The sequence below is a fragment of the Mastigoproctus giganteus genome, chromosome 5 (genome assembly GCF_048544385.1).
Source record: "Mastigoproctus giganteus isolate SK-2022 chromosome 5, ASM4854438v1, whole genome shotgun sequence".
In the NCBI taxonomy this organism is placed as follows: Eukaryota; Metazoa; Arthropoda; class Arachnida; order Uropygi; family Thelyphonidae; genus Mastigoproctus; species Mastigoproctus giganteus.
In genome coordinates, this window is record NC_143579.1 from 9,058,173 (window position 1) to 9,084,778 (window position 26,606).

General features: G+C 38.8%; 1 protein-coding gene across 1 annotated transcript in view; it reads right to left on the reverse strand.

The window, feature by feature from the left end:
• Positions 1–248: 248 nt before the first annotated feature.
• Positions 249–26,606, reverse strand: part of LOC150085160 (uncharacterized) — a 134,796-nt gene continuing 108,438 nt past the window's right edge. Inside the window, exons 3-5 of the mRNA XM_090373897.1 lie at positions 25,491–25,584; positions 12,680–12,761; positions 249–2,264 (exon numbers count right to left, since the gene is read on the reverse strand). Of these exons, the coding sequence (XP_090230023.1) occupies positions 794–2,264; positions 12,680–12,761; positions 25,491–25,584 (1,647 nt within the window). The 3' untranslated portion in view covers positions 249–793. The remainder of the gene's footprint in view (positions 2,265–12,679; positions 12,762–25,490; positions 25,585–26,606) is intronic.

The following is a 26,606-nucleotide window of genomic DNA, read 5'->3' on the forward strand; positions in this document are numbered from 1 at the left end:
TTACGTAATTAGCCCAGTGCTGCCCTCTAAATTTCATAGACAGCGAGCGAGTTAATGTATATTATTTTTACTACATTCTTTTTAAGAATGTAGTAAAATTATTGAATTATTCTAGAATTTAATATAATTTTAAAAATTATGAATGATCCTTATTAAAAATTTATGCAGACATACTACTTATTTCGAAGCGCATAATGATAATCTGGATTGGCTTATTAAATAATTCTAATATTAAATTAAAAGTCAAGGAAGAGGGGAAAAAAGCTTCATTTTAACATCGGGTACTTCTGAAGAGAGGGAATGACATATAGGCACAGATCTCAATATCTGTTATTTCAGAACTGTAGGAAGATCGAAGCTTTTTAATATTGAAGTGGAGTCAAACATATTTCTGTGATGCGTAAATTAGGGCCGTGTATTCTCACTTTACAACGTATTTAACCTGAGTTTTTTGCAGCTCCTACATTTTATCTTCGACTGATCGAGCTGATTTGTTAACACAAGGAATGTTAATAACCAAATCTACGCTTTAAAAGCGTGGCTGCTTTTCTATAATGTAGAAACAATTGTACACTTATGTGGAAACAGGATTTAACTTTTGCCAAACAAAAGTATTTTAACAACATCAACAAAAAAATAAACGTGTTAGTGCTGTTAGTTGTTATAACACAACCCGACCAGTTCATTGGGGTGTCTTGAGATTGTCGACCGCCAGGTCCAGGTTTTCTGGAGCTTTGCCCACAGAACTGCAATTCAGCACCAAAATATAGCAGACAATTTAGAATCTTAGATCTTAGTCCCGTCTCTGCCATGTGGGAAGTGGAATTTTTGAAGGCGAATTTCCTACAGTCTCGTTTCTTGATTTGGGCCTAGACGGACTTGTTGATCGAGGAAGATATTCCATATCATTCGAACCCATTTTCCCCGAAAGCGGCACAAATGGATCAGTCAGAGATGGATGATCACCTGTGCCAGTATGAAACTTTTCCTCTTCTTTAAGCTTTTTCTCCACTTTAGCTTTATACTGGTTGATTAGCAATTCCATCTTCTTAAGGATCTTTTCATCGGAATCCAAATCATCGTCTTGAAGCATTTTTTCGAGTAAAGGCGATATTTGCTTGTTGGAATGTAAAATGGGCTTTGATTGGTGTCGAGGAGATCTGTTAGGATTGTTATCGGTGGTCTTTTGTGTCCTTTGCTGCGAGCCCTTCTGTCCAGGTGACCTGAATGTTTCCGGACTAGTGGAGGGTCTTTGAGAACGTTGACGAAAAGTCCATGTTTTGTTCCCGGTGTCCACTTTTGGGCGAATGTCCGTATTCCTTGGCGATCTATACGAATACCTTCCTGGTCCTCCACGATCAAATGAGAATCCCTTTTCACCACCTTCACTGGCCTGTGAGCGACTTCTTGGAATTCCGTGCGAAATATATTCCACAGATTCGGCCGATGTTCTTCTGCCTCTGTAGGGACTGCTGAGTGGCGACGAACCTCTGACTCGTTGGGCATAATGAGGTCCACACGGCGATCTGCTGCGATATAAATCTTCTGAACTCTGAGATTTCTGACCATAAACTAGCTTTCTGGACCCATCAGAAGTAAAGTTGGATTTGAAAGTTGGTATTCTGCTTGCAACAGGCGATGTATCTCTGCTCCCGGATCGGCTACCGGAATTAAACTTCACATCCAGATGAGTTGGGCTGTCAGCAGAACCGCTCCGATAGCGAGTTGGAAGCTTTGGGTTATTAGCAACAATCCTGTCTCCTTCTGTTGCCTTTAGACAGTTGACGGGTTCTGGAGGTTGGGGTGAGTACCTCCAAGAAGAAGGAACTGTATGAAGATCTTCTCCATTTATTTCCTCACCCATTCTCACTTTCCTAGGTGACATTTTTCTTTGTCGCCCACCCGACATTCGCGCCACTTTGCTCTCCCCTTCTGAATATTCCGAAGAGCTATCGGCTGAGTTGATGCACTGAATACTGACAACATGATTTGGATGTTTTCCAACAGATATATCTTGTGAGCGCCGTACGGGGTCAGGACTGTCGCTGCGTAGGTGAATGCTGGCACTAGAAGCTGAAGAATCATCACTACAGTGCGAATTTCGCGAGGGTCCTCTTTCCAGGGTTGCATAATCGATGTCAGGATTGGAGCAGCGACGAGGGTCAGGTTGCGGAGAGGGAAAAGAACGCCGACGAATCTGAGGTGAAGTGGGAACGCTGGACGGTCTTCCAGTAAGTGTTGTACCAAGTGGAGCGATGGGAGCTCTGAAAAACAAAATTTAATCTTTAGTGTAGACAGTGCAAAAGTCCAGAAATTTCAAAAAATGTCCTATTTAATAAAATGAAAGTATTTCCATCACTAAATTTCCTTAAGATGTTCACTTAAGGGTTTTCAGAAAATATAATTTACAGCTATTGTATCATAGGCGATAATAAATAATTTTTAATTTATTTGCAAGGTTATAAACAATCAATATATAAACTCAACTTTCATATCCGATATTTCGCTTAATATTTAAACTCGCTCCATTTGGATTTTTATGATTAAATGTAGAACAGACCATGATAATTACAATTTTATATTTATTAAATCTATTGGATTAAAAATCTATAGTACTATTCCTTTATATCTTTTAATATTTATAAATACTTAATTACCGAAATTTAGTTTTTAAAATATTTTCCCAAATGATTGTTCAATATACATTATACACGAAATTTTAATAAAACGTTTATTTAATTGAGGAAAGTTTGTAGTGAAAGTAAGTTTCATAACTAACATTTCTATTTTCGCTGTACAGTAAATTTAATTTTAAGCACACTGTAATTGAACAACTTACTGAGAAAATATATAAATAATAGAACCGCTTTAAGAAAAGAAATTTAATCTTCTCATACAGTACATAATTACTATGCCTTCATGGGTTGGTAGAATCGCAGTCCTTCCCACACCGGCTGAAAAAGACTTCAGTTCGAGTCCTGTCGATGAATGTGCCTTTTTCGTGGCTGAGTTAGTCGGTCTCAGGCGAGGACAGCATGGTTTTTCTCCCGGAAAATCGAGTTTTCCGACCAGAAATTTACGGACAGTATGAATTGAGCAGTATGGCTTTAGTGCTGATGCTTCTACAACAGCAACATCATTATCACGTTTTACATTCCTTAGAATCGTGCCCTATAATTATGTTTATGTCAATTAAAATCAAAATAAATAACGTTAAATTCTTTGGGCTTATGTTAAATTTCTCCAAGGTTCTTCCTCAGTAGCTAATTTATATATTTTTAAGTTGTACATCACCTGAATACACAGCTAGACCAGCTGTTACCTGGACACTAATAGAAACTACCCAACAACATAAGTTGGTGGATAGTTTCTATTAGCGTCGCGATACCCCTGCAATTCTCGAATGTTTAATCGAATCCCTTTGGTGGTGGCTGAAAGAAGAAAGATCCGACCTTTTTTGTTTGTTTGGTACGGACATATTCAGCAAACAAATTCTTCCTAATAAATTAATTAAAATAATTATTCCTAATAAGTTTTTCCTCCGTTTTAAATCACCAAAATTATTTATCATACCAGAAAAATCCAATTTGCATCTATCATTTTCTACAGAATTCCCAGTGAACCTTAAGTGTGATATCTCTGATCACTAGTACAGAGTGGTCCATAAGGAAGGAAACCGATGTAAAATGCTGACTGATATATATATATATACTGATGTAAATAAGTATATTTGAAAAATACTTTAATCATTCCATTAATACAATCCGAAATAAGTTTAACATGTTTCTTTTATGCAGGACGGAACACCAGTTAACTATTCAAAAATCGAATTTTTAGAAGAAAACTTCCCAAGTCGATGACCCCAAATTTATCGCCACGTGATTCCTTTGTAGGGTTTCTTAAAGGATAAGGTATTTAGCAATAAGCACAGTTCTGTTTGACTTCAGTAGTCAACAGTTAGAGAATCTGAGAACACTTCCTCAGATATGTTCTCAGATTCTAATTTTTTTTTTTTTAGGTGTAAAAGGGTGTGCCCAAAACAACTACAATTTTGTAGGGATCACAATGGCGGCTATATTGAACAAATATCAATTATTTTTTAAGTTTATGTATGCCCTTTCTATTCTAGAATTAATTAATATATATTTAAAATAGTGATGTTATTTACAGTGAAACATGTTTCCTTACTTATGGACCACCTATATTCTGATAAACATTTGGTAAAACTTCCCTTCGCACTTCATTGAAATGGAGCACACACTGCTCTATTTCGGTGAAATCGTTCGCATAATTCTCAAAGATAACCATAAAACTGTAACAAATCTTATTACCAAATTTACAGAAATAATACCATGCAGTTCATCAACGTCTATTGTCCTTCTTTCCCCAGTTCAAAACAACCAACTGTTTGTGCCGGCATGTGGAAGGTACGACTGCATGCTGATCCTTACCAAAGCATAACCTGATCGTTTTGGGGTTAGTGTGCGTCTATCTCTCGATTGTCGCTTTGACATATCGTACAGTGGCACGTATTCAGACCTCCCCCCCTCTTTCTCCTACACGCATATGCAGTTCGTAATCCTGTGTTTTCTGGATTTACCAGAATCGATGGTCGGGTGATCGATTTCATCCTTGCATGCCCCCGTTGTTCATTGATGTTGGGGTGTTAGCAAACTACTGCAGGATTAACGAATTGCTTTTTGCGTGGCTTCCTCACAAAAAGCATCACGATTTGCGCACTACGGCGTAGTCCCTTATTAATGTCCCTCACTGCTTCCTCTATGGTGGAGATAGCAGAATTTAATACGAGGTAAAAAAAAGCAGTTTTTAATATACATTAGAGGTTTCATTAGCAGTAATTATTGTGTCCTTTTTGAATGAAACATGGACCGCAAGACGTACAGCGCATACAATAGAAGACTGAAGAGTCAATCAATAGTTTTCTTCAGTGGCTCGGTGAATTATCTTGCATCTTATCTATAGCTGTTCATCAAACTGTGAATACCGCTTCGAAACTCCTTCCCACAGATTCTTTTTTGATTTCCCCCACCTCTTCTCCCAGACAGAAAAGTTTTCAATATTATGATCGACTCGGAATCCATTCATGCCTCCAGCACTGCGCAGTGACTGTGAATTTGTGCACAAACCACAGTTCCTGAATTCCATTTTTCTGCACACATGAATTCGTAAGGCAGCGCATGCGTGAGAGTTTATTGTTTTGCTGCTTTCATCCAGCAAATTGCTACGAAAAAAAACTTGGTATAAATTTTAAGTCTTCTATAAATAGTTTTGTTTCGTAAATATCAATGCTTCTCCCCTTCGTCCTTTTAGGTCAGAGACGTCTAATGCGTCAACAGACATCAAAAAAGGAAACGTAAAAAGCCTTCGCATTTATGTGACCACTTTTGCAAGTGGCAGATAGGAAGTAGGCGTTGCTTCGCTGGTTCAAGTACCACACGTGTCGAGAGTTGATGTGTCATTTGCTCTTATGCCGAGATAATTCTTATTTGTGCCAAGAAGAAATCAATTTGGAGATTTATTATATCTGGGAGGAAAGAAAGAAAAAGAAAACTGTCGTTATGTTCTAAGTATCAAGGCACCGCATGCTAATGAAATTCGACTAGCTGGTATCTCTTCGCAATAAAAACACTGTAAACGACTTCTTTAATTTTGTCTGACTGGTGCTGCCACCACTTTCGATTAGTCCAATATGATTGGGTTTCTCAAGATGTTTTCCGGCGAGTTTGCTTCTATTACTCTTTCGCAGTGATTGTTTAACTTTCTCTCTTTTTTTGCGAATAGGAGCCGTGTTCTATCTAAAGCACGAACTTTACGTTTGGTCCTTTTTACAATTGTTATTTATTTCAAATAGAGATATCTATACTCTATCCTACCGAAAGTATTCGAGCATACCTCCCAATGTCATGAGCGAGATGTATGCAAAGCAGGAACACGCTTAAAACAGATCACAAACAAGCAGAACGATTTGTGGCAAAATACTCGGAGTTTCAAATAGTCTTAATTGACTAATGCCACATCAGTTTGTCACACGCTTGAATCTCGCCTTTCTTCTTTGCTTTCTTTTTCAAAAGTCACTGTTCCCGAACAAAGTAGCGTCTTTAGAAAAAGTTGTTTGAACTCTTGTGGGCATCTGGAGCTCCAACATAGCATTTTACCAACCGCAAAGTATTTGTAAAAATGAAATTCGGAAGACTGTCATGATGTAAGAGGCTGCTTCTAGTGGTTCGGACTGAACCCTTGACTGTAGTGACAAAACTATCAATGCCGAGCGGAATCACGTTTTGGACCATTCCACGATGCCCACATCCTAGCGGTGGTATAGAAATGGCACTTTCCATTACTGCTCCATCCCATACAGCGCGGCACGTAGTGTAAAAATTTGGTTTAAAGAAATCTACGACCAATAACTAGCGGCTCAGAGTACAGATCGAACACCTTTTAAAATAAACTGTACCTCCTGAACGTAGACCAATATGCACCTCTTTTACAACTATAATTAAAAATAGCAAAAGCTTAAAATGCCGAAAGTTAAGACGTAAAATATGCACTTTAGTCAAAGCTTAAATAAAACCGGCACTCACCTCGTGATCCGTTTAGTTGCATGAATTATATATATATATATATATATATATATATATATATATAAAAGGGGTATGAGAAGGTCTCAAATTAAAAACTAAAATCATAAGTTAAAAATCTTAGGTTTAAAATTAAGCTTAGAGGATGTGCACCGCGTCATCCTCTAGTTGTCAGTTTTAAAACGTAAAACTAAAGTTTTATGTTTAAATGAGAATAAGACCAATAGTAGTGAACGATGGACTTTCGTTAAAAACATCTTCAATTGGTACTAAGGAAATAAAGGATAGAGAATCGGCGTGAACTTTAAGTACCCAAAATGATATGCTGAACACGTGGTATTTTAATGCGCGCGAGATTCCAAATTGGGGAAAGAGAAGCCGGAAGTTTGGTGTTGAGGACGTCAAGGTTAGTGTTAAGCCGGCACTCATTCTATTATGAGAGTTTCGTATTGAAGGAGCTTGTAGCTTGAATTGAATTTAATAATACCACGTGTTCAGCATAACATTTCGGGTACTTAAAAAGTTCACGCCGATTCTCTATCCTTCATTGCCTTAGTGCCAACTGATGATGTTTTTAACGAAAGTCCACCGTTCACGACTATTGGCCTTATTTTCATTTAAACATAACTTGTCAGTATTAAAACTGACAACTAGAGGATGACGCGGTGCACCTCTTCCTCCTCTGAGATTAATTTTAATTTTTAACTTTATTTTAATCTGAGACCTTCTCATACCCCCCCCCCCTTATATATATAATCCATGCAACTAAACGGATCATGAGGTGAGTGCCTGTTTTATTTAAGCTTTGACTAAAGTGCATATTTTCCTCTTTTACAACTGAATTGGCAATTCTGACACAAATTCCGCATTAATGAATGATCTTTATGCACTAAAGAAGGTACAAGAACTTAATACACAATACCCGTCAAGGCGAGTATTACATCGTGGTTGGTATATTTGCCGTCCTCCCTTACTAGGTGGAAAAAACCCGAGGAATTTTTACTGGCGTTTTTCACAACGTGGCTGAGTTGATCAGTCCCAGGGAGAGCAGCATAGTTCAGTTTGCAGAAAAAATTTATATACATATGGCGCAATATGGTCTAAGTCGGTGATGCGCCTAAAAACCTTACAACAACAAATATGTACAAATTGGAATAATATCCGAATAGGTTTGGTAGGTTAATGTACATGTGCTGTGTATTTACGTGCCTTGGTAATGACTTGTATGACCTTTATTTACTTGGTAATGACCAAGCAAATGCAAAGTAAAACATTTATTTTCGGGAAATTTTGTTTTCAGTTTCATATGAGAAATCGCATTTGAAACTGAAATGTAGTTCCTGTAACAGAAATCGTTCATTTAAAATAACAGAAATCTTGGGCAAGCGCTTTATTAATATTTATTTTCGATTTTATTTTGCATTCTGTTTTATTTTTTTGGATCTCGTGGATTCCCAGCCAAGGAAATTCTATCTTCAATGTGTACACGCGACCATTCATTTACTTCATATACATTTACAGTAACTACAAACACGAGAGAAAAATACCAAAAATAGTATTGCCAGTCTTCAAGACAGCATGCGACCAGTGCCTTGCAAAGACAAGGAAGAGACATGTAAGATTTACTATACACTCTACGTAAAGGCAAGAAAATCAAATGGAAATCGAAGGTTACTGTGATCCTGGCTCGAGTAAAAGGAGGGCCATAAAGAAACCAAAAAATTTGCTCCGTAAATTTCTGTTAAATCTGGCAAAAAGAAAACGAACGGCCCTCTGTCCAGTTGGATTCAATTTTTTTAGACAAAGATGTAGTCAGTCTTTCACTCCCCCCCTCCACCACCACCACTATCTTGAGGCAAAAATTTCGGTTGAAAACTGGGCGTTGGCAACACTAGTTGGATTTGTTCATATATTTCGAAGCTTGAGATTATATACATAGTTGGATCTGCTGAACCACTGCTACATCAGCTGTCGCTGTAACGGCTAGATGGCTAATGCCCCCGGTCAATGATTCGAATCACTCACTAGTATGCACCATGGCCTGCAGGAACAGCGATACAAGCGCACAAACATCGCGAAACTCATCTTGACTATTGAGCCATGCTTCTTGCATTTTGATTGTGAGCTGGGCAAGAGTGGTAGTGAGCTGCGAGGCGGAGGTCAGTGAACATCTCATCACATTCCAAATGTGTTCGATGGGTAGCAGATATGTTTAACGTGCAAGTTAATGGAAGCAAGCCAACATCAAGTGAACAATGTCGGGATATGAAAGCAGTACATGGCTGGGTATCGTCTTGCTAGCAAATAACGTTTGGGACAAAGGGTAGAAAGAGAAGAGGCACTCATCTTATCGTGGTTTCAACATAATTACTTGTCGTCAGCAGTGATGACAACTATTGTAAATGTGTTCAAGATCCCAAACGTTGATCCCAGATATGATGCAATCATGACTTCATTGTCACATAAGCGGCTAGCATATTGTTTCACAGAACCAAACTTAGTACAGTTCAAACCAAACTGGACAGTGTCCAAAGAACCTTTTTACTGCCTCTTCTCAGAAATTGTAGGATAGTTTCAATCGCATATTTACAAGTTATTGCAGACTTATTTACTTTTGGATCATGTCGCATACAAGATTTTGATAACTATATTCGTAAAGGAAATACTCTTAACTTTTCTGATTTATCCTATAATCCCACTGTCGATCCAAAGAATGAAAAGAGAAATGTTGGACTGAGCTACATAAAAGGTAGCAAGTGAAATGGAGTTCCTCGATCAAAGGAGCAATGACTAATTCAAGACCACATAAAGTAATCAGCTTTGGTTTTACCAAAGCCTTCTAACATTACACCTTTGATCGGTCATGGTTCCTTTTAAAGGCTAGTCTTCTTAAATTCAATCTAGCTACTCAGATACATGCTTTTGCGGCACCTTTGAAGACTTCAGCCATGTCTTATTCTTTTGCCTTTTACCAAGATTTAAAATAAACACTAACTAGTATAGCACAAAATTTTTCTCCTGGAAATGAAAAATATCTTACAGCAAATCAAAATACCTTCTCAGCTATACAGGAATTTGCAAAACAGGTTTTTAACTGATGACGTGGACTACTTAATACTACCCTTTCGGGAACACCTTCAAATTAGAATTATTTTGACATAAATCCGTTCATTGATGTTTAATTTGCTTCGACTCATCGGCCTACTATCACACCTGGGCTGCCCTGTTAGATCGACGACTGAAGTGACTTTTGGATTTGACTATTTTGAAGACTACTTTTACGGCATAACTTGAAACCCTCCTGACATAAACTGAGTTTTTTATTTACTTGGACTTATTTCCTTAGGAAAGTTTCACCCCTTCATAATTTGTTTTTATTATTTTTTTCCTATTTTAAATTAAAAAATTATATTTTTATTTTCAATTTATTATTATTTTTTAATTTATTTTCATTACCATATTTTTAAATTTAATTTTATTTATGTTGGAGACCAGAGTATCATTAATTAAACTGGAGACCAGGGAAGACGAGAACACTACCAGTTTTCCCCGGGATTCTCCAGTTTTCTACAGACGGGATTATCCGCCTGCTAGTAACTAGATTTGGGCTTCCTGAATACGGGAACTGCTGACCATCTACTGGTATTGCACGATCTCCAGAGGATACGGATTCTTTGTGATTTTGGCCATCCAGTGTAGTAGGAATTTTAGTATGAATTTTTAGCACCCATAAGACTTGTGCGTTTTCCTATCGGTGCTGGATATGGTCCATTTACGAGAGCACGCGAACAACTGTGGCCCGCATTCTCGTGGCGTGTACAGTACCGGGAAGCAGCCTTCCTGGTGATACCTTCTCAATAGCAAAGAGACCGGAAACAACTGAACAAAACAGCAGCGCCACACTACCTCTGAACATATTGCAGAGTATCATCACAGAGAATTATGGGTATTGAACTAAAGCTTTCGAGCCGTCCTACATATGACACAACACAGACACATACCCCTCATGAGTTAAGTTGCCTTGGCGCCAATCAAAGCAAACTTTATTAACCCAAATTTGATTACGGTATCTTATAGCGTGGAGGTGGGGAAGGATTTCAACTCTTTGTAAGAAATAAGGTAATACTAATATTTAACCCCTCTACTGTATATGTTTCGTTTTTTTAATTTTATTTTTAATCTTAGCAAAATATTTAAGTTATAACAAAAAACGATGGATGTATACTAATTAGATAAACTTTAAATTTCAATAAGTAAACAAACTGAAGTCGATATTTTAAAGAATTTTTTTTTCTTATTCGCTACGCTATACCCATCAACTTTTATAAGTGCAAGAGGTGTTTTTTTTTTTGTTTTTTTTTTGTGAACCCCAAACCCGAGAGGTATTAGAACCTTTAGTACCGTGCTTGGGTTGACAACCTTATCCTACCAGAATGCATAATTGGTTCTTTATATTAGTTTAAAACAGTGATATATCTTAGGGAGACAATGTGGATTATAATTGCTCAACCATTAGCCCTCTTGGGTAGCACAGTTGGTAGAATCGCCGTCTTCGCCACACCTGGTGGAAAGACCTGAGTTCGATGAATGGAGGAATTTTTGAGCCTTTTTCACAACGTGGCCAAGTTTGTCGGCCTCGGGCGAGGGAAGCTTGGTTTTCTCTATAGGAAACTCTGGTTTTTCATCCAGCAAACAGAAAATCGCCCTCAAAACACACGCAATTTACAAACAGTATGGAGCAATATGGCCTTAGTCGCTGATTCTCCTAAAACCCAACAACAGCAAAAATTCAATTATGATCTATATCACTCTCAGAAAGAAAAGTATTGTTCTTATTGTGGTTTTTCAGTGATATCAAAATGGTAAATTATGTTATTATAAATATCGGCGTAAAGAAATTCTGCCAATGCATATTTTATTGTCCGTTACAGAACTAGACTGCCCAAACATCTTTAGTAACCTCCAAATCGTTGACTTTTTGGATGTTTTCTACTACCAAATCTCATTTTAAAGTCAGATTACGCTGTAACAAAACTGCTATTGTGATTAAAAAAAAAAAAAAAAAAACTTTTCACGTAAAAAACACTGTAAAAACATCGTTCCTACAAAATTTTCCAGCCAGGAAAATTTTGTAAGAAATGCGTTTTTACAAAATTTACCGGGCTGGAAAATTTTGTAAACAAACCGGTTTAAAAAAACTTCCAGGTGCTTACATGTTTAATGACACCAATTCTACCCACACACGATAGGAGGGAATACATGATGACAGCCTTGTCAATCAATTCGGCCCTGGAGAGATTGTGAAAGGCTCACCGAATACAATTTTTCACGGCGTGGTCTGTGCTTGTTAACAGGAGAGATTGTTTCTACAGGAATGGAATACACTTAAATAGAAAGAATACCTGTTGATGCAGTGATAGGTGAGTTGGAAAACTAGCTTGAGGGAGGGATACAGAAGTAGTAGATTAACAATAGCCGCAGACAGAGGTGAAACTGATTCTTACACTACTTCCATTGGAACATACCGGAAACCGGGAATTTAAAGGCATGCTGTGGATCTTGGAACAAGTAAATATGAGCTGTGTTAGGACAATTATGAGTAAGGACAGGTGCGTGTATACCAATGCTAGGAGCATAGTTGATGAATTTGAAGAGCTGATCAAGATATCAGAGACGTGGTGTCACTCTGATATGCTTCTTAGTTAAGCAGCACATAAAATCTAAGGTGGTGCATCCAGTTGACATGGCTGGACAGTCATTTTAATGTGATAATAGCACTGGGGAAACAAATAAGAGTTGGAGTGTGTTATAGGGCTAATAACTCTAATGAGTACAATGAACAACTATAGTGGGCCAGTAAATCAATGTCTCATAATGAGGGATTTTAACTTTCCAGGTGTTGACTGAAACTTGCGTGTTGCTCACTGAAACACCAGCAAGACTTTTTTGAATTTATTGATGACTGTTGTGTACAGCAGCATTTCACTAAAAGGAACTTAAGAAATCGATTGAAAACATCTTCGCATTCTTAAAAGACGTCATCGCCCCCATAAGTTGAGAAATAAAAGTCGTGACCTTACCTGTTGTATGTGACCTGCATCTGCGGTGTACCTCCTTTTGCTTGTTGCATCGTTAATTTCGCTGATGTGGAAACTCGATGACCTACAAAAGTAAAGGTGAACTTTTTTAGTTACGTTGGACACATAAATGTTGGTCCATAACAATGTTTACCGAGTGTTCTATTACGCAAGGAAATATTGTTTAAAGAAATAAAAATCGATTAACTAGTTAATACAGTATAATTAAAAAGTTAAAAAAGCAAAAATAAATTAGCGTAAATTCAAGCTTTCAGCTTTCAAATTCACCCGTTTTCTTTGTAAACAGTAAAACCTTTTAAGATGCATGGAGAGTACTTATATTCACAGAGAAAATAATAATTGAGATGAACTTTTAAGGAGTACAGGATGATCATTTAAATTGAGAATCCATGAAAATGTCAATAACTTCAAGCACAAGAGGGAAATTTACAGGTAAATTCTTAATCCTGCGCTTAGTGTCGCCATCTGTTGACAACCTGCAAAACTGTGAATGCGCACGCGCAGTGGAAGCATTAACAAAACATTCAGCCCTAGGGAGTATGTGTGCATGGTGGAACAGTAACTCAAAACGGAGTTGTTTAAACCTGCTTGAGGTAATGTTTGGAGATAATTTCAATATCCTAAGGTCCTGACCACCACAGCCTCCAGATTTTTTGCCATTAGGCTTCTTTTTCGTAGAGCTATGTCAAGGATAAGGACTACAACAACATCTTCATACTCAATGCGAACTCTAGAAGAGCTGAGTACCAAATAAGAAAAGCAACATATCCAACATCACTCACAAAACGTTTCAGGCAGTATTGTTGAACATACTTCGTTGTGAATTTATGCTGTCATCATGAGAGAGAGAGATATAATCTTTATTGCCCTTCAGGGCCATAAAGCCAGGGGTTTACAGCCTCCCGATAGTTCTGGGATACTCGAACAATTATTTACAAAAATGAAAATGAAAAAAGGTAATTATACAACTGAAAACTTATTTCAATACAAAGGAGAGAATTCCTCACGAGAGTTAGATTTGATCGAGCTGGCGTAACATCGAAATAAGAGCACCAGCTCAATCAGACAGATGCAGATGCAGAGTACAGATTAATCATTGCTGATTAGTCCTGCTATTTATAATTTTTTTTCGGTATGTCTCAATGGTGAATTTGTTCAGGTTGGCGTCAAGTGCATGGGTTTGCTTGAGCATCTGCTGAGGGAGGAACCTGTCCGAGAGATGGAGTCATGCTGAACGTGGGTAGAGCTCGGAATGGCAGCAGGGAGAATCCTCTCCAGCCACAGGTATCCCGGAATGAAGGTGTTGCAATTATGCCTGTTATCATCTTGACTGTTGCTAGGAGGCGTTGGTCGTTGATTAATATGGATAATGATGGCGATAATTTTCCATATTTGTGGAAAATTACGCAATCAGAGAGCAAAGATTCATCATCATTCTAAGTGCCAAGCCCTGTCACCATAGAGATCTTTTTTCTTCACTCAACCCGAATTTGAGCTTTTGGTTTTGCTTCTCTGTAGTTCATTCTTGAGAGTGGGAGCACGCCATCAATTGGTGTGATTCTTGGTTGTCCTCTGCTTCTTTTCCCTTCAAGTTGTCCTTATAGTATGATTACCATCCAATCATTGTCTCCAGAGATGTCCTAAGAACCGCATCCTCCTCTTTATTATAGTTTTCTTGATTGTTCTATGTTCCTCTTCTAGCGAACTGCTAGTCAAGTCGTGGATAGAATGTCAATTGCTGGTAAACAATAGCTAGGTATGTGTAAGCGCCAAAGAAACTAAGCTATCAGGCGTATTGTCTCTGTAACTGCATTAATCGCTCTGTTTGCTGGTTGTTGGTCGAAAAACACGAATGCACATGAGATATCGCAGCCAAACCTGGTTCCACTCCTATTACGAAAAAGAGAGAGGGGGAAAAAAAAAGGTACAGTTACAGTGGACTCAGGAACACAAGAGTTGTCAGAGAATTGGAAAAACGTTGCATTGGTCTGCAAGAATTTGGCCAAAACAATCCACTAGTCTGTGGATCCATCCTAATAGGTGTCACATTGGGCCCCCTTGATACCAGAGGAGCAACAGTTGTCCGAAAATTGTTTCCGACCAGGCGCATCTCTTCATGGCTGCAATGTATCCATATGCGAATGAATTCTTCCAACGGGACAATGCGCCATATCAGAAGTCAACAATTTCACAAAAATGGTTCCAGGAACACGAGAGTTAATTTAATCTGTACGGTGGAACGAGGTCTTCCCAGTAGAGATCCGCAACCACCGAATTTTGAACTATGGAAAAGCAATAAAGTGTCCAATTAGTGTATAAAATAATACACTTTGCACATCTCGACTGAGTGAGATCATTCAAAAAAAAATTTAATCACTTCAACTAAAATAACCGAAAATGGCATATTCCATATCTACACCAGAGAAAGAAAAGCCAGAAAGAAGGAAAACGCCTTCAACTCCCTCCAAATGGCGGATCGAATGTTTCCAGTAACTAGTAAAAAATAGTAAATAACCTTGGGATCGATTAAAACAACTGGCGAAAACAGGAAATATAGGAAGAAAATTCTAAGACGCCTATAAATTGTACAACCGAAAGAAACAGCAAGAATAAAAAAAAAATATATACAGATAACTTAAAACAGCCAGCAGCAACTTACAGTGTAAAACTATCCCTCGTCGACTCCGATTTCATTATGAGATAAAAACCAGAATAAGTGACAGAGAAAAGTAAAAAGAACAAAACAGGGAAATGAAAACGCCCACCAAATATGGCCCTGTTACCTCCATTCCTTGCCTACAAAAGACAGCAAGAAATTTTTGTGAATATTTCCGAATTGCATAAGACTTGGTGTTAATCACAGATACGACTGTGGTAAATTGGTTCCGTTGCCTTTCCAAAAGTCTCTGTAAACAGCTACAGAGACTCTTTTGGGATGGTACACGTCAGTTTGCTTTGTCAAACGTGCCTCCGAAATCAAACAATTTATCTATGCAAGACATTTAATGTATTACACTCACTGGCCAAAAAATTAGAAACCTTTATTCAATATCTAGTAGGACATGGGTTCCACTTGGTATCCATACCACACGTTATACATGGATTATATTAGGTGTCTAGGGAAGTCTATCTCCAGATTTGACTGTTCCTCCATCGCGATATTTGTTAGCTGCTGTATTGTGGTCGTTTTTCATTCATTCATTTATTAATTACACACAATATACAGTCCAAGATTATGTACATCAGGGTATATACATGATTTTTATACAAGATATATTTACATATAATTAGGTACTCTGTACATATCATTAAGTGTGCGTGTGTGTGCAGGTGCGTGCGCGCTTTAATTAGATTAGCTCCCAGGCATAAGCCCAAATCCACCTGAAAAACTTCCTGGAAAAGTATGTTGAATTACCCGAGTCTGGTTTTACTGTAGCGCAATTCGCGCATGAAATCCCGCACCCACCGGAGGTAGTGCAATACTAGTGGGTGCCAGCAATCCTGTTTCTTGGGTCGCCCATACCAGGGAGCCAGCAGGAAAAAAAAAATAATAACCAATAGACTGGATGGCACAACTACAAACTTCAAAAATCACAGTTCAACTAAATATCTCCTTTGCTGCTCCACAAGCACTGGAACGTAAAAACTCAATATAGATACTGTCCAGAAAATGTCCAACTGTCCGCCATGGAAAATAGAACCATTAGAGCACCAGACCCGAAGCAATGTATCAGGTCCAGCACCCCAGAATCCAGAAGGAAGTACAGTATTCATGATCGATCGCAGCACAAAAGACAACTAACCAGAGCACCAGACCCAACACCATGAATCAGGTCCAGCACTCCAGCCGCTAGCCAGAGTGAGAATCCAATAGTTGAAGGCAATGTTCTCCAAAATCACAGAACCGACACAAGGAATCGGGTCCAACAAGAAACTCCATGAAGACAATCCAGTCACCAGGTTTGCCCCTCAAAGAAAGGCTCTAACAGTTCGTAGATAATTGCGAATCCGAATTGCTCTTTCTGACATATCCCACCCATTCTCAATTGGATTCAGATAGTAATAGTATTCGCCATATAGTGCAAGGAAGCCACAGGCTTTAGCTGCACTGACAAAAAAAAAAAAAAAAAAAAACACCAAGAACCCATCATTAACCAAAAACACCAAGATCTGAAAAATTAGGCGGTCGGAGTAGACATTAGAACGATTGGGAATGTTCTTCGAGCAATTCAGATACCATTTTTGCACGGTGGATAGTTGCGTTGTCGTCTTGAAAGGATTCATTGCTGGGTAAAGATTCACTGCAGAGTGAAGTTGGTTTGATACTACAGAACGATATCCAACGGAGGTAACATAACCTTCTGAAGGGATGAGGGGACCCAGGCAGCAGAATATACCAGGATGGGGGGTTTCAAAAAGATCTGTATTCACCCAGAAGTAGTTGTGATAGGCAGATGGATTTCTTTTTTGTTTGATGCCGTGAAACCATACAAATTTTGGTTTCGATCTGACAATTCATTTTTTTTTCTTTGCAGCGCTGGATGAAGTGAAGTATCACAACGAATAAAGTAGAATACAGATCGGTGATTTGCAGAATACAGATTGGTGAAAGTAATCGCACAGCGATTACTTTCATTTGAGGTCTCTGTGCAATAGAAGAGTTATTGCTGACATCTCCCTTCTAGCCAACGTAATCACTGTAACTTATGAAGCATCTGATATCCTTAGTAAAATCAACTTCAATGCTCCTTGTAAACAAGTAAGGAACCTTACACTGTTTCGGCTTGACTCTGCTACCACTGACTTCACGAAGTTCAGTCCACTGAACAGAATCAACAAATGACTCTCTCATTGACTTTTTTACAACTCCCAATCCCTGATGAGCTCCATTCACAAGTTTGCCTCTTTTATTGAACTCCAAATTGACTAGCTCTCATCTAATTATTGTAGTTTATTAGTATTATTTGTTTTATTATTTTTCTATTCTCTAATTAATTAACTTATTTATTTGACCGGTAACTTAACTTAATTTTGTACCTCTTTTGTACATATGATTTTAATGTTTGAATCAATATCAATGTTTATCTTCCTGTTGGATTTCTTATTATTGTGATCAACTCTGTTCATTGTTCTGCTCTCAGATACACTATTAATGGTTACCTGTTGTGTATCTTATTAATAAAAATAAAATAAAAAACTGTAACAGAAGAGTTGAAAAATTTGAGGCATTAATCCTGGAAAATCTCTGTATTAGCATCAAAGAACTCGCTGCAGAGCTCTAAACTAGTGTAGGGTTCATGGAAGAACATCATCCATCAACAGCTGCATATGAGTAACGTTTCTGCTAGATATGGTTCCCAGGCTTTTGATCCCCTTACCAGAAGAAGGAAAGGGTACAATGTGCACATGAAATGTTGTTAATATGCCAGGAAAAACTGAAATATTGCTGAACCCTGCTTATTCTCCTAAAGCTGCACCCTCAGATTTCTTCCTCTTTCCTGCCGTGAAGTCCTCTCTTCATGGAAAACACTTTGCTGCTGCTAATGATGAGGTGATTTCTGCTGCCAAGTTGTGGTTTGAAGGATAGTCAGAGGACTTCTACAAAACTAACCTGTGGAAATTTTTTGAGAGGTGGAAAAAATGTGCCATTTGTCTGGTGACCATGTTAAAAAATGTAATACATGGTGTTTGTTTCAAATTTCTATCACAACTACTTCTGGGTGAAAACAAATCTTTTTTTGACTCCCCCGTACACCATACCATGATGCCACCTCCAGCCACTTGCTTGGCTGAGTTGGTATCATGGTATGGTGTATGTTCTAGATGCACGGCTTCATGAGGTTCATACCACTCTTTCACCTTACCATTGGTGCAAAACAGTGTAAATCAAGATTCATCAGACCACGTGATTTTTCATGTTTTCTTCAGTCCAGCCTTGGCGGGACCGCTCCAGTAGAATCTTTCGATTTTTTACAGAAAGTTTTTTAATAAACTATAATAATTTTGCATTTAGCGTGGAGTCAAGTATTTTATTGAACTTTAGATTTAATCAGAATTTCTACTTAATGTCTTTCACACAAAATTTAAAAACTATTATAAATAGTTTTAATTTGTCATTACAGGAGTCAAAAATCAAACGTTGGCTTTAGCTACTATCAGGACCCGAGGCATATTGTTGAAGGGAAATCTGAAAAAGGCATGACATAAACTTTGGGATGCTGCCAAAGAGACGATCACACATGTGCAAATTTGAATGAAAGACGTGGGAGAGATTGTAACTTTATTTCAAGGGAGTCCCGGGTTTTTCCTAGTGTGGGCAAGATGATGCAGAGGTTAAACAACGATGCTGATGATCCTGGTTATCATATTTTAAACGAAGAAGAAATTGTTGCATTAGTCCAGGATGAAGAACGTGCTGACTTTAACCAAAGTGATTTTGATGACGAAGAAGTAGAGGAAGTGGGCCAATCACGCGAAGGTCTTCACTGCGCTAGAAACTGCAATGTGAGCAAGTCTGCATGCAGTTCTACGCAGATACTGCACGGTTCAAAGAAAAATTCAAGATTACATATTTAAAAAAATAAACCTTCCCAAGATTCATTATACTCTTATTTGTGTGCAATTACTTGTGTTTGTTTATTTCTGTTTATGTAAAAAAAAGTGTGATCTATAGTTGAAACCATGAAAAACAATTAGGTAAGTTCAAAATAAATACATTGTTTCTTCAAAATGTTTTGGTTATTATTTACAAACCATTTCCTACTCCTTATTATATGCAATAAAGAGTTCTTCTTCTTCCTAAATCAATTATTTTTTATAATACTTCATATTTAAAAATACAGTAGCAATCCTAATTACACTTTGTTTCATATAAACTGGGTATTCTCATGTATGTTCGATTATCCGAACTATTTGAGGACCGAACCTGGTCTTAATTAGTTCGGATAATTGACGTTCTACTGTAAATGTATTATGTCTATCTACATCAGAAGAAGCGAATCTTTGCTGTAAGTTAGGCATAATACATTTATGACTCATCTCCAAGAAGAGAGTTAATTGGATAATTACAGAAGAGTTTTTTTTATTTAAATAAAATATGGATTTTTATTATCGAATTATCTGCTTGGATACATCTTGAGAGTGAACGCAGGAACCAGGGCAGCATCAGCGTAATATTTATTTTTAAGTAGGTCACACTTGGCAGAGAGAAGTCGATCGTACTGTTTGTGGACTCAACGAAGCAAGTCCAAAAAATATCCAACGCCAAATGTAACCAATTCCGATAAAAGTGGAAAGCTGAGCAGCCCACAGATATTGATCCACTCTTCCCCACACACACTTTTCTTTCTTTCTAAGAAAACTGCGAAGTGTGCCAGACAACAGACAAGCCTTAACAGCCACCTATCAACACACGCACCAAGAAGGCCAAGAATGGAAGCGTAGGTGCCTGCATTTGACGAAATTGAGAGCAGCTTACAGGCTGTCGCTCGCACGAGACATCTGGATCCACTATTAAATTCATTTTCCATGTCCACGAGCAATTAATGCGTAAGTCACGTCATTCGTTTTAGTTTTTTACGCAGTTATCGACAAACTGTCGTCGCAGTGGGTGGGGCTGCAAGCGCGGAATAAGTCCACGTGATATTTGCCGTTAGTTTCTCCATCTTTAAAACAGCATTTCGAAGGATTAACCTAGTAAAGATCATTCCTGGTTCGAAATGCCTTATTTGGCAACTTCCATAGTTTCTACTTCCGAAACATACGAATCCGTAAAGTGTTTTAATCGTCGCAATTAAACGACGTTCACAAAGTTTCACCGTTTCTTGAATTCGAAGGGTTGTCAAACTTGTTTCCTTCGGTACACAGAAAATTAGCGATTCCAGTGAAGCGTGCAACAGAAGTACGTTTGGGTCGTCACACTTCGCTGAGACCGTGCAGGAAATCGTATAATTTCGAACTGAAGAGACTTTCGTCAAGATAGGAGAGCAATCTGCACAATCCCAGGGTTGCTGTTTCCTTTCAGCAAGAGGTCATACTTGACTATTTGTGCTTTAGCGAGACCTCGCGACTCCAACACTTCCTTTCAATGTCTGCAGATGATAATATACACACTGGCTAAAAAAATGCCAACCTTTGTATTAAGACAGAAGAAATGCAAAGAAAACTGAGGCGTGGGGTTTAAACCTTTGGCTTGGTTCAGTAATCTGAAACCAGAATGGGGAAAACGCGTGAGCTATTCAGACTTTGAAAAAGGTCTTATCGTGGGTGCACGTTTAGCAGGAACTATGATTTAAGAAACGAAAGACATAACTGGTTTCTCAAAAGCAAATTATCCATCTCAAAGGTTTTTAATTGCTGCAAGGCAGGCGGTTCTTCCACATCTCAAAGGCGTAGCTGAGGCAGAAAAACAATACTTGAAGAGAGAAACAGTCGTACTCTAAGGAGAAATGGAAAAATATGACATTCAGTGCGCAGAAAATAATATCTGAACTCAACCAAACCCAGAATTATCCGGTTTCAACCTGTACCATGTTCAGGGAATTGAAAAAATTGGGTTTTGCCAGCCGCCTGCCTATTCAGAAGCAGCTTGTTTCAGAGAAAAATCTGCTTGCAGTGGTGCCGAGAACGTGGTGATTGGAGAGTGGAAGAAAGTCGTGTGGTCCACCAATCACAATACACTTTGTTTTGCAAACTTCACGAAGTGATGGACCCTGCTTGGAGTACATGGAGATAGTATTGTGGTATGAAGAATGTTTTGTCTGCACGGACTGGGTCTGTTGATACTGGTGGAAGGTCGAATGTCATCCAGCGAGTACCTGAATTTTGTAGGAGATCTACTGCACCCTGCAATGTTACACTTTTATCCCAAAGGTGATGGCCACTTTATGGATGACAATGCAACAGCGCATCGTGAAAGAAAGGTTCGAAGAACCTGACACGGATTTCCACCATCTTCCTTGGCCCCACATTAACCTGATCTGAAACCTATTGAGATTGTGTGGAATATGCTAGTGAGAGCTATTTGTCAACGAAGCCCTCTTCCTTCAACTTTGTCGCAGCTACGTGATATTTCTCTGGAAGAATGGTTACAGTTAGACCAAAACTCACTAAAATACCTCACAGAATCCATGCCACACACTTGCTGTTATTCGAAACAAAGGCGGTCCGATTCGATACTGAATAAAGTTCATATTTTACAAACCTCTCCTAATATTCCATCGACGATGGAATATTAGGAGAGGTTTGTCGAGGTCGAGTTTATTTAATGACCGTTGGCAGTTCGTTGGCTGGGAATATAAAGCGGCTTTATATCATCACGCGAAGATGGTGCTTCTGGCACTTTCGCGATGCACTTGACATCCAACACTTAATAAGTACACTTGTTTTCCCCTTACGGCAGATCTTGTCCTTACCCAACAACATTCGGTTCACCCACTCCCGGGCTGTGTGTACGGCACATTTCCCGAAATGGGGACACAAATTTACGAGACATGCATCTGTTGCTGAATATTTAATCACCGAGTGGGTGATAGTCATTTAGGGCTTCCAAACATGGCGTCTCTCTCTCGAGGCAATGAGTCACCCTTCACCTTTGCGAAAACACTGGTCAAGTTATGTAGCAACCACGAACAGAATCTCAAAGTAATTGAAACCAAATTAACATAAGGAAATGGAATCCCTCTCTCTTTCTCTCCTCAAACAAACAAACACGCACGTGCGTGTGTCGCCGGCCAGTCTCCGTCTCTCTATTTGCGTCGCGTCTTTATTTATTTATTATTATTATTATTATTATGTTTTGTATCGTGTTTGTTTTTGTATGCGTTTATGAGGTTGTTAAACCCCCTGGCTCTATAAGTTTGCAAAAAAAAAGAAAAAAAAAAAAAGAAAGAATCCAGATGAATGGAAGATTACGGACAGTTTCCTTTTCGGAAACGAAAACACTCGTTGAAATTGGTGCCGACAGTGGATGAACGGTAAGGAGCCACCGCTAGTTGCACTGGACACGTCATTTTGGTTTCGAGACTCCAAAATGAATCGGTGATGCTAAAAGCGCAGCAAAAATACTGAACTTAATCAGACAGGTCGATGCTACTTGCGGTAACCGCACGACTCTACGTCTACTTCCGAAGACGAAAACTGAAACATTATCCTCTTCTTCCTCTGGGGAATTTATACTAAAAGAAAAAGGAAAATGAAACTCCTTTACACTTCAGTTAAGAAAAGTATGGTCACGTACACTGAAAGAACAGAATTTATGGAATACCAGGTTCCTGGGCAACGCGACGCTGTCACCCCTCTCGCTAGTGGACCAACCCACCGCTTGGCACGTATATAGGTACACTGCATTGTAATTCGATATCAGTATGGGTAAACGCCGTGAGTTACCGACTTTGAAAGTTGGATGATAGTGGGTGCCCGACACATGGGTCACTCTATCGCGAAGGTGGTACAAAAATTGCACTGTCCCTGTTCGACAGTATCAAGAGTGTATCGGGAATGCGCCATTTCCGGAATAACATCTCATTGTGGACAGCGCTGTGAGCGGGAAGAGAAAGGTGGTGGATGAACGTGGCCGTCTGTCTCGCATTATTTCAGTCAACAGGAGAGTGACAGTGGCACAAATCACCGCCGACTTCAACGAGGGAGGTGCCAGAAACGCCTCCACCAAGACCATCAGGCGATCATTAGCCACAATTGGGGAGTCGCTGATCCACCAGAGTCCCATTGCTAACAACACGACACAGGAATCTACGTCTCAACTGGACGAAAGAACATCGCCACTGGACCTCGGATGAGTGGAGACGGGCCTCCTGGACCGATGAGTCCCGTTTCAGTATCTGGCAGAAATCGCATGAAACTATGCACCCGTCATGTACAAAGCAAGTGGACGGTCGGTAATGGTCTGGGGCGTGTTCAACTGGCACACATTGGGACCTCTGGTACGTCTACACGCATCTCTGAACGGTCGAAGTTACGTGTCCATGCTTGCAGACCATCTGCATCCCTTCATGGTCATCGTGAACCCATAGAGCAATGCATTCTTCCAGCAGGACAATGCGCCTCCCCACAGAGCTGTGGTGACTAGAACATCGTTCGAAGAGCATTCCCCAGATTTTACCACAGTGGAATGGCTTCCCCGTTCACCGGATATGAACCCTGGGAGCATCTTTGGGATGCTGTGGAAAGGTCCGTTCGAGCGTTGGATCCTACACCCAGATATACGACAGAATTATGGACAGCAGTGCAGCATGGATGGAAATACTTGTGGAACGATTTCGTGAGCTAGTGGACTCAATGCCTCGCCGTGTGACTGCCCTTATCCGGGCGAAAGATGGGCCTAGCAGTCGCTAGGTAGGTACCCCATGATTTCTGTCCACTCAGTGTCTTCCAAAAGATAAAAAAAAAAAAAATACTATGAAGATTCGGACCATTAGCTGAGAATCGAATCCCACAGGCTGAATATCAATGCACGATGTACATATAAAAACGTGTATTAAGCAAGTTAATGTATGCATCGTGTTACGTTTCAGGCTCGTTAGCAAATAGTAATAATTCATGATTCAAAAGAAAAAAACGAGCAAAAAGCAACGGCTTTTATGATCGAATTGATAAAATTCGTTTCAGCGCATCCGCCACACTGCCCATTCATTCTTCCAAACAGCACACAGCAACAAACATAATATCTACTACTTCTACTACAATATACGGTATATGGATAGCCCATGTGATATTGTATGGAAAAAAAAAATTAATAATAATTGCCTGATTTCTAGTGGTCCAATTAAAAAAAAATGGAAAGGTTCAACAAATTTTCCTAATAGAACGAAATGTAAAATTTCATGAAAATCCATCCACTGAGATTCGAGTTATTACATGCGGACGGACAAAAAAAAAAAAAAAAAAAAATTGCAAGGTTTCTATTAATCAGACTTCAATAAAATTTGGGAAGGCCCAACAAATTGTTATAAAACGCCGAAAAATAAAATTTCATCAAAATTCATCTACTAGAATCCGAGCTATTACATGCAAATTAAAATTGTCGGATTCCTATTGATCTAATTTGATGAAATCTGGGATGGCTTGACAAATATTTATAAAAGACCAAAATATAAAATATCATGAAAATCCATCCACTTATGAGCCTATTTAATACATGCGGACGGATTGATGGACATGATGAAGAAAATAAGTACATTACACATACATACTAACACGTAAAAACTCGTCAAGTTTTCATAATGGAATGTGTTGCTGACTGTTGAGTCCCACAAAACTATAGTAAAATACCACGTGACGTTTTTAAAATGCAAACGTGATACTTTGCACGAACATTGCAAGGTCCAAAGCTACGAAGGATGACATAGACGTAATTGAAAGAAAAAACTGTGGAGGTTCCATCTTCATCGAATGGTATACCGTTTATTTCCGATTATAGGACATTTTTTCCTTTAAAAATATAGTTTCGCGTTTCAGAGGTGGGCCAACAGACGAACCAAGTGGGTCTTGTTTAATATGCTGCGGATGTAACTGAGGGAGACTATCGGATGATCTCTGAGACAGTCCAAACGTGTACAGAAATAATTTACAACGGGCGCAGAACAACCCCAGGTCACATGCGAAAAAAAAAAAAAACTAAGAAAAGCTAACAGCTCTCTTTGATAAGAAATTTTTATTCTTGAGGCGTATTCCGGTTTGTTTTATCTGATTGCGATAGCACAAATCTAGACGTTATCACCATCTAGTTTGATAGATTCAACAGTTCATGCCAATTCTCCGTAGTTATAAAGCTTACCTGATCTGCACCGGCAGGGGTCGTGCTTGTCGAGATAATGTCCTAAAGTGTCCCAGCCTCCTCCAACACGGACCATGATGTGGTTTCGAAGAATCTAAACAAGGTAATCAGAGAAAAGTAAATTGATTAATTGAAAAAAAAGTGGTTGGTTGTGTTTTAAAAATTCACAGAAATGTAATTACTAAATTGGTTGATCTCCATGGAGACTGTGGTAAATTCTATTTTGTGTTTCTTCAAAAATAGTCTTTCGTGTGCAGTGTTTTGCATCCCACAACAAGGAAAACTGTCCCACGAATCGTACATAATTTTCAGATTTATTACGAACAACACGTACATCCTCCGGCTGTTTTTGGACAAATTTCAAAAGAATATCAGGCACTCTTCCAAAAGTGGATATAAAATTCTAAATACATGGCTGGCACAGGACAGCGATGGCCGGAGTTTCTCTTCATGCTCAATAAATTCAGTTTCAGTTACTTCTTGGCTGATGCCAAACTTCTTTCAGAATTGCAACAAAAAATCGAGTTTTAATTGAAAATTTTTATCCTCGAATAAAAATTTTCGAACTGGTTTGCAATGTGATACGAATAGCATAAAATTATAAAAAGATTGAAAACTGAGCTCCTTCCTCCTCCAAAAGCCCTTGTGGGTAGCACAGTTGGTAAAATGGGCGTCCTTCTCATAAAAGTGGCGTCCACGGGTGGAAAAGACCTGAGTTCGAGTCCCGTAGATGACGTAAGGAATTTTTATGGGCATTTTTCACAACGTGGCCTTGATAGTCGGTCTCAGGCAAGGGCAGCATGATTTTTTTCTCCCGGAAACTTGGATTTTTCGTCCAGCAAACGGAAAACCGATCACAAACTACATACAATTTACAGACAGCATACACAGAGCAATATGGCCTTAGGTGCCGATGCTCCCAAAACCCAACTACAACAAAACTCAACTTCCTCCAAAAAAAAAAAAAAAAAAACAAGTTAAGGAAAGGGAGAGGTCCATAAATTACGTAATGCGACTTTTTAACTTAAAATATTGGATTACGTAATTTGTGAACAGCCCGAGCAACAAACGCAGTTGTTACTCGTATGACAAGGGCAACCCACTTGTCTGATTTAC